The sequence below is a fragment of the Sorex araneus genome, chromosome 2, assembly GCF_027595985.1.
Source record: "Sorex araneus isolate mSorAra2 chromosome 2, mSorAra2.pri, whole genome shotgun sequence".
NCBI lineage: Eukaryota > Metazoa > Chordata > Mammalia > Eulipotyphla > Soricidae > Sorex > Sorex araneus.
Genome location: NC_073303.1, coordinates 335,141,057 through 335,160,414, shown reverse-complemented (window position 1 = coordinate 335,160,414; position 19,358 = coordinate 335,141,057). Strand labels below are relative to the sequence as shown.

Below are 19,358 nucleotides of genomic sequence, written 5' to 3'. Positions count from 1 at the left end.
ACTCCCGGCTAAGGTCCCACCTGCAGAGAAATCTCCACATGCAGCCTTAAAAATGAAAAAGGAAACGTCTTTTTCCTTGACCTTACCTGTGGCACCTGCTATTTGACATCGCCACACGTCAAAGCAAAAAGCCTCAGTCTCACTGGGGTCTCCTTGAAGCACTGGGTTCGCAGTAGCAGCCCTGCCTCTAACTCTATTGCCATCAGACACTGATGCTGGATTCTGCATTTCAAAGGAATTCCTAGCAAGTCTCAGAGCAACAGGGCCATGCAGGTGTTCCAGTATCCAACCACACTACACAGAGTGTCTAACATGTGTGAGTCTTATGATAAGGGCCCAGGCAAGGGTCTCGGGGGAAGACATCTGCCTTGCAGCACAAGGCTGAGTTGGACCCCTGGCACTGCCACTGTGATTCCCAGCATCACAGCAAATGCAAGCTGTCTGCACATGGGAAATAACTGTATGAGCATCACAGCCAAGTGTGTGCCCCCGCCCCAGCCCCCAGTGCATGCTGCAAGTGAAAAAAATTAAAGTGTGGAAACACAGCAACTACAAAGAAAGGAAAGCAGGGGTGAGGGGGTGGCGGGAGCAGGAAGAGGTACCATAGGCTTACTGAATGCTGTGAATGAGACTATCAGAGACCTTGCTACACCACTTACTAATATGCCAGGCAAACCTATCAAAAGGGAACTGCATGTTTGAAGAAAATACATGCTTTATGGAAAAGTTCCTTCAGTTATCATTTATTGATTGAGCATCTACTATGTACCGAGTATTAGTCTAGGTTTGGGGGACACAGCAGGGAGCAAACCAATGTTCTTTCATCCCCAGGAGCGCTGTCTGGTGGAGAGAAGTAGGATATAAGAGATGTAAAGAGTGCTTATTTTATACGGCAGTGCAGGCTCCTAAAAAGAGCCATTCGAGCAAAAACTAAGCAAAGCGATCTTAATAATAAAAGGAGGAAATTACCTTTGTCCAATGACCTTTAAAAATTGTTATCAGAAGCATGAAGCCCACAACAAACAGGACACTCAATGGGCAAAGGCTGAAAGTTCTAAGGTTGGGAACAAAAGTTGGACAGCAACTCAGAACCACTTCCATTCAACATACTAATGCAAGACATCCAAGATAGGAAGGTAGTAAAATTATCTCTATTCACAGATGCCATCAAATTTAGATGGAGAAAATCCTAAAAATGTCACAGGAAAACTGTTAAGACTACTAAATTACAGTTACAGAATACAAAAGCATTCTCATTTCCCTGTACCAACAACTAACAATGCAAAACAAAAATTAAGAAAACAATTTTATTTACAATAACATGAGAAAGTTATCAAAAATAAATTTTGAACAAAATTTAACAAAGGACCTACTTTATACTGAAAGCAGCAACATAGTGCTAAAATAAATTAAACACACCAACAAATTTAAAAGGCAACCCCTGTTCATGGATTAGAAGAGTTAACATTGTTAAGACATCCATATTTTCAAAACTAATACAGATTTAATCCAATCCCTACAAAAATACAATTAACATTTCCAAAGAAACAGTCCTTACAGACTTGGTGGACCCTGAACTTTAAAAGAACAAAGTTTAATGGTCTCACATGTCCTGGTTTCAAAACTTCCTATAAAACTACAACCAACAACATGGTGCAGAAATGGCATGAAGACAGGCAAAGAACAATGTCATGGGCCAGAATACACAAGTAAACTTCTGAATATATGAGTCGAGTGATTTCGACAAGAATGCCAAGACAATTCACCTTGAAGGATGGTCATTTCAACAGTGCTGAACAAAAGATTTACAGGCTGAAGTGTAAAATGGGATCCTTACCTAATACCAGTCACAGAAAAAAAAACTACAAATGAATCAAACACTTTTGTACTTAAAAAAGAGGTAAAACTATAAAACTCACAGAAAGAAACATCAGGGAAAATCTTTGCAATCACTAGCTTTGGTGATGATTTCTTAGAATGCCAAAAGCACAAACAACAAAAGCAGTTGAATCAAGCTTTGACAAAATTTAAACTGCATCAAAGGACAAAATCAGCAGAGTGAAATGATAACCAATGGAATGAGAAAATAATTTGTCGCCCTGTCACTGTAGTAGTCATCCAGTTGTTCATTTATTTGCGCAGGTGGGCACCAGTAACGTCCCTATTGTGAGACTTGTTACTGTTTTTAGCATATCCAATACGCCACGGGTAGCTTGCCAGGCTCTGCAGTGTGGGCGGGATACTCTTGGTAGCTTGCCAGGTTCTCCAAGAGGGGCAGAGGAATCAAACCGGGGTTGGTCGCATGCAAGGAAAACATCCTACCCACTGTGCTATCGTTCCAGTCCCAAAAATAAATTAAGTCAAAATATTTGATAATATCCAAACTATTCAAAGTGGTCCAGCAACTTAACAAAGCCCACCAGATTTAAAATGGATAAAGGATTAAATATTTCTCCAAAGTTAAACAGCAAACAAGGCCATGAAAAGATGTTCAGTATTAATCAAAAAGAAAAATTCAAATCAAAATCATGAAAGAACAGGTTGGTCCCATGAAGAAGTTTAGTATTAAAAAAAAAGGAAGGAGGAGATAAGCTCACAAGAATGTGGAGAAAATGGAGCTGGTGTGCTTGGTAGTGGGAATGATAAACGATCCCAAAGCTACGAAACATAAGGCAGTTCCTCAAACAAATGACTAGATTCAGAATGATCACACAACTCAGAATTCCACTTCTGGGCATATACACTGAAGTCTGAATCATGAATTCAAAGGAGCTATGTAAACACCGTATTCTAGAAGCATTACTCACAGGTGAAACCAACCCAGTGTCTACTGGCCAATGTATGGACTACATAACATGACATATACATTTAACAGAATATTATTTAACAGTCAAAGGAAGTAAATTCTGGCACATTCTACAAGGATGAACCATTCTACAACAAGACATGATACTATGTGAAATTAGTCAGTCACAAAGGACAAATACTGTATGACTATGCTTATAACGAGGTATCTAGAATAGCCCCATTTAGGGAGAAAGGTAGCAGGATGGAGGTTACCAAGGGAGTGAACTATGAAAAGTATATAAGGGGTGCAAGTTTCAGTTAACAACAAGAAAAAGAACTGGCAAAATGGACGGTGTGGTGATTAAACAATCGTAACTGTAACACCACTGAACTGAATAATTAAAATGATGAAATTTTCTTATGTATATTTTGCAAGACTAACATACTTTTTAAGCCATTAAAAAGTAGTTAGAGAAGAGAGCAGTGTGACAATGATAGCTGGGAATGATCACACTGGACAAGAACTGAGAGTTAAAATTAAGCAGTTAAAGGGATATCCCTGATAACCTTTTAGTATCAATACTGCAAACCACAATGCCCAAAAGGAGAGTGTGAGAAAGAAGGATCGGGACAGAGAGAGAGACAGGGAGAAAGAAAAGCGCCCGGCATAGAGGCAGGTTGGGGCATGGGGGGAGGTAGGAAGGAACCTGGGGACACTGGTGCTGGGAAATGTGCACTGGGAGAGGGAGCTGGAACAATATATGCCTGAAACCTGATCATGCATAGCTTTGCAAAGGTCTATCTCACTGTGATTCAATACAAAATGGTAAAATAACATTTAAAAATTTTTGTGAGCTCCTATGTCTTTGAATAAATTTCTTTTGTCTACATAAAAAACATTAAAAGTTGTCAGTTATAAATGTTTAGGTAAGTAAAAGCAGTAAAAATTACTCAGTAGGCTATAATTCAAGACACATAGACAACAAAATGCTTTGCCTGTTAAAAACCTGCTGTGTAAAGCTGGCTTTCTTCTTATCCTAACTTATGAGGCAACATAAGATTTTTTTTCTATTCCTTGGTGAATTGTTCTGTTCTTTGCTAAGCTTAGAATAGCTTCCAATATTTCAGTCTTGCGCTGCGTGGCTCTGAAATGCCTCCCAGAGTTTCTCTAACAGCATCCATTCTGCCAGTTTCAGCCCATCTCTCTCTTGTTCACCAGCTCCTGTAGCGCTCCCAGTCACCAGGCACGCTTTGGCACCGGCAGTCTCTCAGATGGGGCTGGGCCCTGGCTCCCAGGCCAACAATTCCATCTAGAATTACATCTATGCTATATTCAAATTTCACTTCCAGCACCAACACCTTTGTGCACTTTTAGCTTTGTTGGCCAACTCCCTTTCAATTATCAAACTGTGTAAAATGTTGCATGGTTGCCAAGAATATGGATTCATATGCATGAGGTCCTGGGTTCAATATTCAGCACCAAATTAAAACAGAGCACACGTCATGGGGATCAGCTACCTGAAGACAAGGAGGCAATACTTAGCCACCAGTGTAGGAGGATCACAAAAAGACTCAGAAAGAAGGGATGTGATTGGTCCCTGAGAATAGCATACACCTGTTACATCTCCTGTGATTTGTGGGCTACTGAGTTCTAGCTTGTATAGTTACAATTCATAAACATGTATCAATGAAGCTCAAACTGCTTGTGGGAGTAGGAAGGGTGTTATTTAACCTCTGGTCACTGAAATCTGTGGTATTAAAGCCAAGCAAATCACGTGAAATCTGTATAATTACAAACAAGTAGAAATTCAGAGGGGAAAAAATGTGGGTCTTAAAGGATCTTCAAGCCCACGGGAGGCTAGAGGCGGAGAGGCAGGGAAGAACGAGCAGTGCAAGGCTACCAAGGAACAGGACAGGCCAAGGTGCTGACAGATGAAGTGACAGGTAACAAGCATTCTAAAGTTCATTAAAACCAAAACCACTGCGTGTTTAAAGCTATTTCACTTTTCTATTTTTATGCGGGCCACCATATGAAAAGAAGACTGATAAGCATATTTTAAAACATGATTTTAAAACAGTAGCTCTTTAAAGCTACTGCCCAGAAGGAGCAGTAGGATTTTAAAATACAAAGGAAAAAGATAACAAATAGAGGGTCAAGGGCAAACCATGCAAGGCCACGTCACATCACAGCAACCCTATCAAAAGCTCTGGCCTCAATTCTGAGATCAGAAAGAACCTGCAGAGTTTCCTGTGGCTGCTGCGATGAATTTCCACCAAAGATGGTAGTTTAACATTTTTTTATTCTATACCAGAGGCCAGAAGTTTGCAGTCGATTTTGCTGAGCTGAAATCAAGGAACTGGTAACGCCACAATCTCTGGGGTTTTGGGGGGAAATGGCATCCTGGATCAGTCCAGCTTCCAGTGGCTGCCTGGTTCCAGAACCTGCACTCACCACTGCTCCAGTTCTCACGGCCAACACCCACAAACCCCTCTCATTTCCACTTTTATGCACTCTTCTCCTGCACATAAAAATCTCCCTCTGCTTCTTTCCTAGACGGTATATGTGACTGCATTTACTCGAGCCATGTGGATTGGCTATCCATCCAAATCGTCCATGACAATCTTTGCATTTCAAATCTTTAACTTGATCACATCTTCAAAGCTCAGAGGTTAAAGTAAATGAGAAATGGGTATGTTTTGAAGTACCATTTTGCAGCCAACCACAGAGGTCATGAGATACTTTATAGCAGAGAAGCAGTAAAATTCTAGTCACCTGCGGTGGAGGAGGGGCAGAGAGGATGTGAGGAAGTCAGCTGGGTTTCTGCACCTTCCAAGTAAGAGGTTGCTCAGACTACGGTGATGGTGAAGAGAAGTAAACAGAGCTAAATCCAGATCTGTTCACGAGAGCAAACTGACAGATACAGAGAGTGAGAGGGAGCTTCTGGACTTCCTTTTCACATAACCTCATTTCAAGGTGGCGATCTAGTCACTGTAGGAACGTTGGGAGACCAGATGTTCAGAAGACAGCTAAATATCTGTCCTGCAATACTGCTGGCGGGCAACATAGTGCTCTAACAGGATGCTTTCTGAGGACGCGGGGCAAGGGCTTACACTCCTCTAGGGGGAGGGTCAGAGCTACCACTCACAAACTGTAGAACTTGGGCTCACTAAGCCCTTTGTCACATGCAACCTGAGTCAAACAATACTTAGCCTCAAGGCAGTTGAGAAATTGGACTGAGGCTGAGAGATACAGGAGCTGCCGCTTGTTACAGTCAGAAGTACCGCTGCTCACTGCCACTCTCTGTGACGGAAAGCAAAGACCAAAAGACTGTTGCATGATTACCAGACTGGAAGATGTCTAGTTGGCTGATTCCTCTCTAGCTCTGCTAACTTACATTCACTTATTGCTGAGGCCTGATGCTCTCTTAGATACAGACATATTCTCAAAGTAACTATATTTTACAATTTTCGTGACTGGATCAAGTGTCAAGAACATTACATTTCTTCCTGAGTCAGTATTTGTTCCTTCTCTGTATAAAGTCAAACAAAGAGAAAGCAATTCCAGAATCTCCACCTCGTGCAGAGAGCAGGTGGAGACAGCACTAATGAACAGCCTACAAAGAGATTGTGCAAACCCCCACTTGACCAACTCGCGGGAGAGCCTGTCTACCCAATCCTACCACAAGGGTTCTTCTTATGTACCAAAATGGATCAACAGGTTTCCATTATTTCCTCACCTTTATGTTATATTTACCTCCCCTTATTGTGTGTGCGGATAATGCACCAACCTCAGAATTCCTAAGGATTAAATACGTGCAGCAGGTTAGACTATTTTAGATAGCACTGTAGCACTGTTGTCCCATTGTTCAGCAATTTGCTCGAGCGGGCACCAGTAATGTCTCCATTGTGAGACTTGTTACTGTTTTCGGCATGTCAAATACACCACCGGTAGCTTGCCAGGATCTGCCATGCGGGCGGAATATCTCGGTAGTTTGCCGGGCTCCAGTCCAATTAACAACAACAAAAAATTTTAAGACCTTATAAAAATAAACAATTTTTTAAATTATCATTTGAGTGTCTGGAGCAATAGCACAGCGGGTAGGGTATTTGCCTTGCATGCGGCCAACCCAGGTTCGATTCCCAGCATCCCATATGGTCCCCTGAGCATTGCCAGGGATAATTCCTGAGTGCAGAGCAGGAGTAACCCCTGTGCATTGCCAGGTGTTAAAAAGAAAAAAAAAAAAGGAGTGAGAAGATGGGAGGCAAATAAAGGATAAACATGTTTAAAAAAAATTATCATTTGAAAAGATATATGTATAACCATTCAGAATTTTTAGGTTTTTCTCATTATTCAGTTAAGAGATTTCAAATTACTGACATAGTCCTCATAAATCTTAGTAACCTAGTTCTTGGTAAATAACACTGAACTTCATTCAGGGAAATGTGTCTCTCACCAAGGATGCTGCATGTTCCTTTTGCTTTTAGTGAAGGACAGGTGAAAAAAAAAATTATTCTTCTTTACTTCATCATTAATAAAGAAATTTGGCAATTTCTCCAAACAAGAATCTCTAAGAATCCTATTGTGGTTCTCAACTTTTAGCTAAAATGCTGCACTCCTGGCTACCCACACAGCCCCCCCCACCCCCGCTTTTGTTTTTAATCTGCCCTGCTTCAACTGGAATAATTTTCAACTCACTCTGTAATTTGGGTAATTCAAAGTAATGAATGTGTCAGCAATTACTACAGAAATTTTAAAAAATTGTCCACATGGTTGTTAGCTGAAACATACAAACAAAATTCTTGCCTAAGCAACTAAATTGATGCAAACATGGCAATAATGTGCAAGGCCAATCAATTACTCCAGCAGGCTAGAAGAGCAGCCCATTATTTACCTTAGAGATCTCAAAAGTGACACCACCAGACAAGTATGCAGCTGATGAATTCAGCATTATTTTAGACCTAAAGAAATGTGAGAATGATTTACGAGACACAGAGCTATCAAATTCTTCTTCGCATTCCAAAGATTAGCTAACAATATGTAGCTGCAGGTTTTGTAACTCACTGTCCAAAATGAGGAGTCTGAAAGCCGTGACAGTGACTCATTAAGCCGGGAGCAATCAAAAGCTGCCAGGCAACATGCACTTCAGTTTCATGCAATTGCTTCTCAAAACCTGAATCTGTCATTTAGGAAATTCAACTCAGTCATTTTTCATCCCGTTACAACAGTACCCAACATTTTACTGGTGAGAGAAAATTCCAGAAACATTAAAAAAAAAAATCTCTGTATCCGGTGTCGGTTATGTTAAGGATGAATGATTTACCTGAATAAAAGCTGGTGGACGACAGCGGAGATGAGGCAAGAAAGGGTAATTCATGCAATCCAGCACAAAGGGCATTTACCGAAATAATGCCAAACGGGGAAGAGCAGAAGCCAATCTCCTTAACTCAGGGCCTCAGAGAGAGACTCACTTCCCCAGCAAGGCCCTGTCCAGAAAGGGAATAAGGGGCAGTGACCCACGGGCAGGGACAGGTGGGCTCAAGATGATGCAGCTGCTAGCACAGAGGGTGAGGCAGCAGCGGCTCCTTCACGTATCTGTGTATCTGAGGCACCTACAGATATGCGCTTGTATGTGCGGTTAGAGACAGATCTCAGTGCAACAGAACAGAAGAGAATGCTGACACACTCTGCTGCCTGTGGTCTACTTGGCTGTGGTACTGCCAGACCAATTCCAATCTTCCAATCTCCCTCTCTCCCCCTCTCCCTTCCCCCCTCCCTCTTCTCCCCCTCCCCGCCACTTAGCGAAGAGTCTGCTCCCTTCTTGGGGATCAGTCTGCAGTCTAAGATACCAACTTAGGAAGACCTAGGTGAAGACACAGAGCAGGGGAACCACCATGCGAAACAGATTACCCGTGAAGCTAGAGAGAAACAGTCTTGCATGGCAGAGCCAAGAGGAGAAGGAAGGGGGATAAAGAGAAAATATGGGGGCAGGAGTGGAGAGCGATCCTACAGGTATCTGTGCAAGGAGCGGGAGAAGGATGGCAGCAGCAGAGAAGGCTGGTGTCTGGAGCCTCCACTGAAGGACTCGAGTCTCCAGCTTAACACGGGGCACAGGGGCCATGGAGGTGCCTTCACTTCATGCTCCCCCAAGCCTGGGCCGAAGCCGAGCCACAGGAGCCCCCTGGGCTGTTCCCCAGGCCCCGGGATTTCAGGTGAAAGGGTCAATTTTATCCACAGCTTCATGTCATGGCCCCAGTCTAGCAACTCTCCAAGGACGTGCTCTGGAGAAGGTGGGGCTGGGGGGCCACAAGACCGCTGGTGAGATGGGAAAGCCCTGCAGGACACCGGCTGAAACCCGTTTACAGAGACTTCATTCCAAAACGTGTCGCCCTCAATAGAGAGACGCTCCGGACCATCCTGCACTGTTCAGACCGTCTGCCCAGAGAGAATCACAGATTCAGAAAGTGCCATCAGCAACCGTGGTGCTACGGCCTGGGAGCTGCCACTAGCCTGTGTTCGGAGCACTCACGGGCCAGCATTTGTCAGTGAGGCTGGAAACTTAAAAATTTTTAAATATTTAAAAATATTTAAGAAAAATTTTTAAATATTTCATGTACTTAAAAGCCAATTAAGTGATTAAAGGTCCATAAAACACTGATTGTCAGAAGTCTCCATTAACACATTTGTCTCCTGTTTGCTATCCAAAATTCTGTAGAATTTGTAGCATGGGGCAAGAGTGATAGTACAGTGGGTGGGGCACTTGCCTTGCATAAGGGAAGAGAGAGAGAGGGGGAAAAGAGGAGAGAGGAGAGAGAGGAGAGAGAGAGGAGAGAGAGAGGAGAGAGGAGAGAGAGAGGAGAGAGAGAAAGGAGAGAGAGAGGAGAGAGAGAGAGGAGAGAGAGAGGAGAGAGAGAGGATAGAGAGAGGATAGAGAGAGGAGAGAGGACAGAGGAGGAGAGAGGAGAGAATTAGTAGCAAAATGTAATCTGTCACAAATACTGCACATAGAAATTTGGGGATGGAGTCTTGGATCAATGGACTGGAACCATAGGCCCAACCCCCAGTACTGCACTATCACCCCTTCCACCTGGCAGTGCCAGGTTCCACCACACCCCTCCCCCCTACACACAAATGTGAGCATGAATTCCTACGTTCTCCCTTTCTCTGCCACTGCCCTCGAGGGTTGTCTGCCTGCACCTTCCCAAGCCGACCCTTACAAACATCGCTTTCTCGACTAGTCTGCTAATCCTGACACTACTAAAGGATTTAGTCTCAAACACTTGGTGCATGAAGGAACTTAAAGATGAGGGGTCTGTTTCCTACGACAGTGTAAGTTCACGCCCTCATCCTAACCAGGGAATCCACTTCCTGACATCGCTCTGATACAGCCATCCTTGCCCACTGCAGGTTCCTCATTCCCTCCACTTCAGCAGGCAGTCTTTTGCCTTGACACCTGACCCAATTCAGTGGAGGTGATTTCTGCATTCTCTTACACACGTGCGTGCGCGCGCGCGCACACACACACACACGGAGTGATCTATGTCTTTCAGGAAAAGTGCTTTGATTCTCTAATTCTATTAAATGATCTGCACTTAACTTCAATTTAAGCATTAAGCACAGGTGCAGGTATCTAACATCTTCATCTTTCTTCCAATGAAGGTGTGATACGCGTCTCCATGTTGGAACTGTAGTTTAGTGTACCTGTGATTTCTTTGGACTTTTTTTTTAATAAGCCCTTCAATTAGTTAGCAGGTCCTTCCAGACACCAGTTTGTCCTGGAACTGAGGATGAGAATCTTGTGGCTGAGGACCTAGACCTGGATTTCTCAGGCCGGAGGGGCAATGCGCCCTTAGCAAGACCTGCTGCCGCCACTGGGGGCAGCCCCAAGCCCTTCAGGTAGCTGAGAAGTGAAAGGAGTGCGTGAAGCAAGGCCTGTCTGGGCAGGCAGAACACTGGGCACAGTGCCAATGGCCAGGCCCTGGCACTGCAGGTGCCGAGGCCAGGCCAGCAGGAGCCCTCCTGAGCACGGCTCTAGCCGCCCACACCGCCCAGCGCAGCTCTGCCATCCCCCCTGCCCCAGAGCAGAGCTCTGCCATCCCCCCCACCCATGCCAACACAGCTCTGCCTTCCCGAGGACCCTGAGACCAGAGCTGCTCATCAAGCTCTGCCCCCTGCAGCCCCCGCAAGCATGGAGCAGCACAGTGCGCAGAGAGGAAAGAGCTGAAGGCCGGTCAGGGGTTCAGTCGGTGCTTATGAGAAGAAACCATTTACGGGTTCTCCAGAGCACCTCCACCTGGGGCGAGGGAAGGGCCGAGGGAGGACTCCAGGTCTGTGGAGCACACTGCACCCGAGCTGCACGTGTGGCCTGGCAGCCAAGGGGGAGGGGGCATGCCTGTTACATCAGACATGTGGAATGTCCACGTAAGGCCCGAGAAATCTCATGGTGCAGCCCTGGACCACGCCAGGACGGACACGGCCGCCTCTCGCGGGCTGCCCCAGCGCGTCAGCCTGTATTCTACAAACGGTTTTATAAACATCCAAAGGGCCCCAGGTGGAGCCTCCTCCACCGCTGGAAAGCCTCTGAAACCCCACATCTGGAGAGGAAGTGCAGTTATCACCTGTTTCTAGGGGCCCTCGCAGACAGATGTGTGAACATCCAGCATCCCCAATGCTGCACAGAGGCCTGGAGGGATGTTCAGGGGGCGCAAGGTACCACCCTGTTAAACAGTCCTGAGCAGTGACAGGTAGCAACGAGTGAGACCCTGTGACAGCACAGGGTTGGGAAGGGCCGAGGGAGAGGCAGGAGGAAGAAGGGGCCGCCAGGCCTAGTGGGGGGCGCGCGGCTCCACACCAGGTCCGGGAGCTCCTGTGAGGGCCATCCTCTGAGGCAGGCCTCTCCCTGGGTGTCCTCAAATGACAGCCGCAGCACACAGGAAGTGTCACACTGTCAAAGGGGCAAGAGGGAGGGAGCAGAGTTAAACACAGGAGCTGGAGACCATTACTTGGGTTCAACATGGTCCCCACTGATACCGTGACCCCTCAGACCTCACAGAACACCACTACTGGGCACCACTGCTGTTCTCATGACCGGCACGGCAGGTGTCACCCTCACAGAGCAGAGAGGAGGTGGGACGAAGCGAGGGCTGACAGAAGGGGCTGCATGTGGCCTGGAAGAAAGAGCATTGATAAGGATGTGTATTAGGAAAAATGCACCACGCAAGCCAGCAATTTCAGAGATATCCTGGGGCGCTGGAGAGAGAGCACAGTGGGCAAGGCGCTTGCACCTGACTCACATGCAGTGACCTGAGTTCAATCTCCAGCAACACCAATGGTTCCTTGAGTGCTTCCCGGTGAGTGCACAGCCAGGAGTAAGCTCTGAGCACTGCCCGGTATGGCCCCAAAACTCCAAAACAATCATGGCTGTGGGGGGACAAGACTAAACATACGAGTAACACTGTGAGGTAGATGTCAGGGATACTGGTGAAGATTTCCTTCTCTCCTTTGTGTATACATATACTTTTTGTATTTGGAAATTCTTCTCTGGAGCTAAGGGAGAGAACTACAGGGAGTTGCCTTGAATGTGGCTGACCCTCAAGTAGATCCGCTATTTATCTCTTTCCTATTAGTAAATAATAGGTGGATCGTTAGCAAATAATTAGTGACTTATGGGAATTGAAGCTAGGTCAGGCGCATACAAAGAATTGGGGGACTGACGCCCTCTTCCCAAGCTCATCCAGTGGTCATTCTGGAGCACAGAGTCAGGAATAGGCCCTGAACACCACTAGGTGTGGCACCAAAAAATGAAGAGAAAGTCTTGCCCAAGAAGGGGAGAATGCCGCTTAATATGCAGAACAGGAGAGAGCCCACAAAACCCCAGACAGTTACACAAGCAGAGTCCCTGGTCTTACCTTTATGTCAGGCTTCAGGAAACTATGACTTCTTACATGTTTTGATGTAAAAATATGCAAAGTCACCTAAGAACATAGAATGCATTTCGACCCCCTAATTAAAAAGTGTTAAGTGGAAACTGGCTCCTACCTCATCCCTCCACCCCTGTTAGCTCACAAAAGTCTACTCCATCCCTATTTGAACCCTTGCTACAGAGCAAGCAGCATACCAGGTGGTGTATTGGAAAGAATAAGTGAGAGAAAAGGCACAAAAGCGGTAAGTTCTCTCCCAATCAACCTCGTGGACACCTCAGCTGCAGACAAGAGCTGACACCAGGCAGGATTTTGAAATAACAGAAATTCATCTTTGCTCCAGACACCAGCTGCCTGCACTTCCTTCCTACTCTCCCTTGTCCTGGCTTCCTGTACATTGCTCTCTCTGCTGCGGGAAGTGCCTCGGGAGGGGAGACTGTGGTCTAATCAACAGAACGGGGGCCTGAGGGTGCCAGTGTGGATGGGTGTCATAAACTCTGGTGGTGGGCATGGTGTCTTAGGAATCAAGTTTTTCTTTTTTTAAAAAAAATAAAAAGACAATGGTATCATGAGCACTTACCTTGGTGTTGGTAAAGGTGCAGAACTTTGCATTTCAAAGCCACAAATACTAGTATTCTTGCAGCCAACATTACTTAAAGCACCATAAAGATAAATTTTAGAAATTCTGAAGAGATCCTTACAAACCCTGAAGTTACAGGGGATGGAGAAAGCCAAGGAGGAGTGTCCTGTCTTCCCTCATGGTTCCCCTCTACCATTTCTGCTCTCCGTCTGTCTGCAGTCAGGCCCCTGCACACACTCCGGCAGCAAGACACAGATTCGGACTATCTGGGAAACCCCAAATCACACCAAGCAGAGGCAGCTGGCATGGCCCGACAAGATGCTGAGCACATGCTGAGTCTGGGGACATGGCCGAGGCTCAAACTCCTCCAGCCCAAGTTTCAGACATGCCGTCTTCTGAGTTTCTCCAGGGAGCACCATGGTTGGTGGCAGGAGGCAACAAAGTTCTGGTGAAGGGACCAGAATATTTTAGGCTTTGCCGACCACTGGGTCTCTGCCACAGCTGTTCTTTCTCCACCTTCACTCCACAAGCAGCCACAGAAAGTACATAATCAAACTAGCGTGGCTGTGTCCTAATAAAGCTTTATTTGCAAAAACACATGACAGGCCACTGTCCACAACTCCTGAACTATTCTGAGCCATCTCCATGGCAATGGGGCTCCATATCCTATCAATAGCCTCGCAACCAGGCCAGTTGTACCACAAGCTGTACCACGTGCCATAAACTGACTTTCAGCTCCACATGTTCATTTTACTCATCCACACACATGCCTTCCTTAGCATGACTTTTCCTTTCTTTGAGGTTTTAATACATTTTGGCCATCTTAGCAATTACATAGCAAATCTTGGTTTCTGCTTACAGCTTTGTAACAACGAACATTCCTTATAACCACTGCTTCTTACAGCACTAAATACAGCTTTCTAACATCAACAGCCAGAAATCCCTAATCGTGCTGGCAAGGACTGAGCTGAGTGAAGGTCAGAAAAAATGCCAGCAGCTAAGGCTGGAGATGGGACAGGCCGAAGAGGGGACCCATGGCAGGCCTGTGGAAACGAGAGCTGCTCAGTTCTGGGAGGCCTGGAGCTCTGAGCATCTCCCGTCACTGCCTCTCCTGCTAGCCCCCGGACCTAAAGTGGCACATCAAAGCCAATGAAAAAGATGGTGACCTGGGGAGGCTGAGCCCACATCAAGAGTTAAGAAAATGGATGGAGGGCTAGAGTGATAGCACATTGGGTAGGGCATTTGCCTTGTACACGGCCGACCCGGGTTCGAATCCCAGCATCCCATATGGTCCCCTGAGCACCGCTAGGAGTAACCCCTGTGCATCACCAGGTGTGACCCAAAAAGCAAAAAAAGAAAAAGAAAAAAAAAAAGAAAATGGATGGAAAGAAAGGAGCTGTCTTAGTAAACAACAACAAAAAAAACAGGCAAAGAGACATTTAGCAGCAAAGGGACCCTGCAAAGCAGCATTGATTCACAGGAAGCTAGACCTGCCAGGACATCTGTAAGGAATAAATAACCAGCGCAGAGTGAGTCCCGAAGGGTGATGACCTAGTAATACTGAGCAGCTGTGACTCATGGCACTTTCTCCTCGGGCATCCCCGCCGAGGTCTCCAGTTCCACTCCACCGCTCTCACATTTTCCTTCTCCGCCTCCCCATCTCTGCTCTTCCCAACCCCTTCTCCAGGCAAGATCTCCAAGTCCATCACGTTGACAATGATGGCGTGTCATTCCCGCCACAGTCGACCCACCAGTGGGACAAGAAGCCTCTCCACTCACAAGTCTCCCAGTCTCCACCCCCTGTTCCCCAATATAGTGCCTGTCCTGTGCACATGCCCCAATACTCAAAGACCCAAAGGTCTGAGCATGTGTCGCACTGGCCAGTCAGCTAAGAAAGTAGTGAGAGTAGGGAGGACTGAGGCCCGGAGCCAAGAGAAGAATCTTCTTTCCTTTGGTCAATATTATGAAATTATGCCTTTAACCATGGGCTCATGATAGAAAGGTCCCAAAGCAGTACTGACCAGTTGCTTTGCAGTACCAAGCAGTACTAACCTGAATGCTAGGCACTCATTTCCACAACACAAGTAATTATACAGCCACTACAAGTTCACCTTAGTTGTCTTGTAGAATAGTATAGTTACAATAGTTGCAATAGTAAGCTAAGTACATTTTGAAGTAGAAATCTTTTATCTCTAGGAAGTGTGTACAGCCATATATGTTGATCACTCGCAAAGGCATGATCTCTGAATTATAAGGCCCAGACTTCCCACCAATCCGGAATCACCTTCATGATCATCATCTGTTTGTAGGAAGCAAGCATCTTTTGTTAGGAAGCGTTCTGAAAGTAGAAACCTAGCTACCAAATGTCACTATTACAATATAAAATGTTTCTACTGTTACACTGTATTAAAGATTCTAAAAGGCTCATTAATAGGGGACTATCCCAATAACGATATGCAAAGCACCAGAGCTCCTCTGGCATTTTTCTCAGTAGTTTCGTTGAGGTAGAGGCGGGCCTCAAATCCTACTAAGTTTTCTGGTAAGTCACTACACCTTGAAACAGAAAAAGATGTTTCCCTGTGCATCTTTTGCGGTATATGTGTGAATAGCCTTAAATATAAAAGCTACTCACACATGCTGGATTTCCACCCCCACCCCAGTTATATATATCAAAAAAGAGGCACAATATAAGGGCAAGGCATCAAATATAAAATCTAGCTAGTCCTCATGAATGCTTACATTGTGCTACCTTTCATGAATTATTTCTTTTCATTCTAATTATCATCCGCTGATGGGTGCTACTCCCTAAATCAGTTATAAAAGTAGCAAAGGGAAGACTGAGGATTCTCGTCCAGGCCCACACACTAAGCAATTGTGCTCTCCAAAAATACGTGAATCAGAGGCACAGTTTGGAAGGCAGAAAGAATGCAATGCCTGCCTGGACTACAAATAAATCAGATGGGGCAAGTGGAAGCAGGTCTGATAATGCTACTGCCATTCAACCTCATAAAGATTTGAAATTTCACTAGAAAACAAGGTCAAAAGAGCAAATTTTTAAATATGGCACTGTAGCACTGTCATCCCGTTGTTCATCATTTCACTCAAGTGGGCACCAGTAATGTCTCTATTGTGAGACTTGTTACTGTTTTTTGGCATATTGAATACGCCATGGGGAGCTTGCCAGGCTCTGCCATACGGGCAGGAATCTCTCAGTAGCTTGCCGGGCTCTCCGAGAGGGACGGAGGAATCGAACCCGGGTCGGCCACGTGCAAGGCAAACACCCTACCCGCTGTGCTATCACTCATTAGGCATAATATCATAAAAAGGTGTTCTGTACCCTGATCCACATTAAGTACGGAAGCTCTGTACAAATTAATCTCATAAAACTGTCACTATAAAATCCAACTCCTCTTTTATTACCACCAGAATAATGAGACTATCAGGAATATGCCTGGCAATGTGCTTAGGAAAAATAATTTACTGTTTTTCTTTATATTCAGTTCACATTTCAAAATACAAGACAATAAAAGAGCTCCTTATCTAGACAATACTGACCCTCCCCAGACATCTTCCCCCTCCTTCCCTCTCAATACACTCAATTACTGAGAAACTCATTTCAAGGCACATCTCTCTTGGTCGCTACTGCAGACAAGAAAACAAGTTTCACAATTACTGATAAGCTACCCTCTGGTAACAGCGCATAACTTTCTGGATCAGCAAAAATACTGTTATTTCATGTGTTCTATATCTAGGAAGCGTGAGGTAGTATTTCAGTACACTAAGCAGCTAAGAAGGCGAAAAGATTAAAAATAAGTGACACATGGGGCTGGAGCAATAGCACAGCGGGTAGGGCGTCTGCCTTGCTGGGTTCGATTCCCAGGATCCCATATGGTCCCCTGAGCACCACCAGGGGTAATTCCTGAGTGCAGAGCCAGGTGTGACCCAAAAAGCAAAAAAAAAATAACAATAATAATAATAAGTGACACAGGCTAGTTCCCCCCAAGAGCCCCCAAACATGCTCACATCACACCTCCCTGAGTACCTAAAGTGGCAAAACCTGACAGAAGCCTTTTATCTGCATCCCTCTCTCCAACACAAACTGGCGGTTTGAAAAAGCTTGTATGTAGTGTCCTAAATAAAACATTTTTATCTTCTTCACAAAGTGCATTGGTAAAAGGCTAAACTGCCACTTAAGGGAGGAGGGAACCATAAATCCCCTTCTTCCCAGTCAACAGCTCTGTGTTCAAGATCTGTCTTGCAGTCAGAGGTAGATGCTTTTATAAGTAAAATGTTCAAAGTAAAGCGGTTTCCTTTTCAGATCTGGAACACGAGTTTCAAAATATCTTTAGTGAAAAGTTTGCTGTGGAGAGAGATATTTGCTTTGCCATTAAAAATGTGAGAGCTTCGAGCCATCTCATTTTCTAACAGGCAGCAACCCTCAATTACTTCCCAAACCACCGCGTCTAACAAGCTGCAGCTCAGGGCCTCACACCCTCCAGCCAGGCCGCTCCTCAGCACCCCTGAGCCTTGGCAACACTCAGTGGGCAAATCCCAAACTTGCTTTGAAACCAGAAAGCAGAGGTTGCTAGTCCCCAACGAAACTGAAGGCTCCTCCCACACACCCACAAAACAGCTACCAGGTTCCTGGGTATTTGTTTTCATATTTTTAAAAGACCAATAAAAAATATTAATTGAACATGCTTGTTTGTCCTTTCACGCTTACATATTTCAAATCCCTCCATTTTCTTCTTTTGCAAGTTAAAAAAAAAAGACATTACTAATACTGAAGCGTTCTCCTTTGGAGGGCTGAGTTTTGCGAGACAGGCAGAGATAAACCTGCAGAGTTAGGCTGATTTGGGGGGGAGGGGGGGCGGGCGTTATTAATTCCGGCAAAGCAATCGTCCATATCAGTTTTCAAACAATAAGAGCATCGGGAACGCACGACGTTGCAAAGTAACAACGTGAGCGTTTGGAATGCACGGTGATGCAAAGTAATGCGAGGCAGCAGGACGGGGCACGATGCAGCCGTGAGCTCCGGGTCACAAAGGCTGCTCGGGCGGGTAAGCACGCGAGTCCGTGTCACAGCCTTGCCAAGTCCCGGGCTCTCTGCGAGCGTCAAATCGCCTCCCGATGCCCCGTCCCGGCGCCAACGGTCTGGGCGCCCGGCGTGACCCGGGAAGGCGACCCCCAGGAGGGCAGCAGACGGACCCGGGGTCCCTCTCCAGGAGGGCGAGGCAGCAGGAGCAAAGACCGAACGCGGCGCGTTCCGGGGAACGCGCAGGACTGCGAGGGGCCGGCTGGGGGTGACCGGGGGCAAGGTGCAGGAGGCTGGCTGCAGCTCGGCGGCGAGGGCCGACGCGGGTGGGAAGCCGGGAAGGGGGGGGGGGGCTGCTGCCGAGGGGCGCGGGTGCAGGGGTGGGCTCAGCAGCCCCGGGGAGCGCGCGGCCCGGGCGCAGGGCGCCTCCGTCACCTGTATTGTTTGAAAAGCTGGTCCGACTCCCTGAAGCCGTTGTTGAGCAGCATGTTGATGCCGGCCAGGGCCAGCTCGGCGTCCTGCAGCGGCGCCGCGGCCGCGGCCGAGTCTCCGTCGTCCCGCCGCCGCGGCCGCTGCTGCTCCGAGCCGGCCATGGGCGCGCCGAGCTGTGCGCGGGGCCGGGCGGGGACGCGGCTGCGGGGCCCGGCGCTACCTGCCCGAGCGCGGCGGCGGCGGCGGGCGGGCCGGGGCGGGCCGGGAGGAGGAGCCCGGCCGGCTGCGGCGCGGGGATTACTCAGCAGCCGCCCGCCCGCCCGCGCCGCTCCCAGGCCCTGTCCGCTCCGGGGGGTCCCTCGGCGCGCACAGCCCGCGCCGCCCCGCCTCCCACCGCCCCCCCGACCCTCCGGGCCGCGCCCGCCGCGCCCTCCCGCCTCCCGCCTCCTCCGGACCCTCCGGGCAGCGCCCGCCGCGCCCTCCAGCCGCCCCCGGACCCTCCGGGCCCGGCCAGCCGCGCGCCCGCCGCCGGGTGCAGGGGGCGCCGCGGGGCGCAGGCAGGAACGAGGCCGTGGCGAGAGCACGCCGGGTGCCCGCGACCCCCCA

The 19,358-nt window shown here is 47.1% G+C and overlaps 1 protein-coding gene across 1 annotated transcript in view; it reads right to left on the bottom strand.

Moving 5' to 3' along the window:
* TTC39C (tetratricopeptide repeat domain 39C) overlaps positions 1–19,153 on the bottom strand; it is a 106,754-nt gene extending 87,601 nt beyond the window's left edge. The window contains exon 1 of the mRNA XM_055129620.1: positions 18,756–19,153. Within this exon, the coding sequence (XP_054985595.1) occupies positions 18,756–18,913 (158 nt within the window). The 5' untranslated portion in view covers positions 18,914–19,153. The remainder of the gene's footprint in view (positions 1–18,755) is intronic.
* Positions 19,154–19,358: the final 205 nt, after the last annotated feature.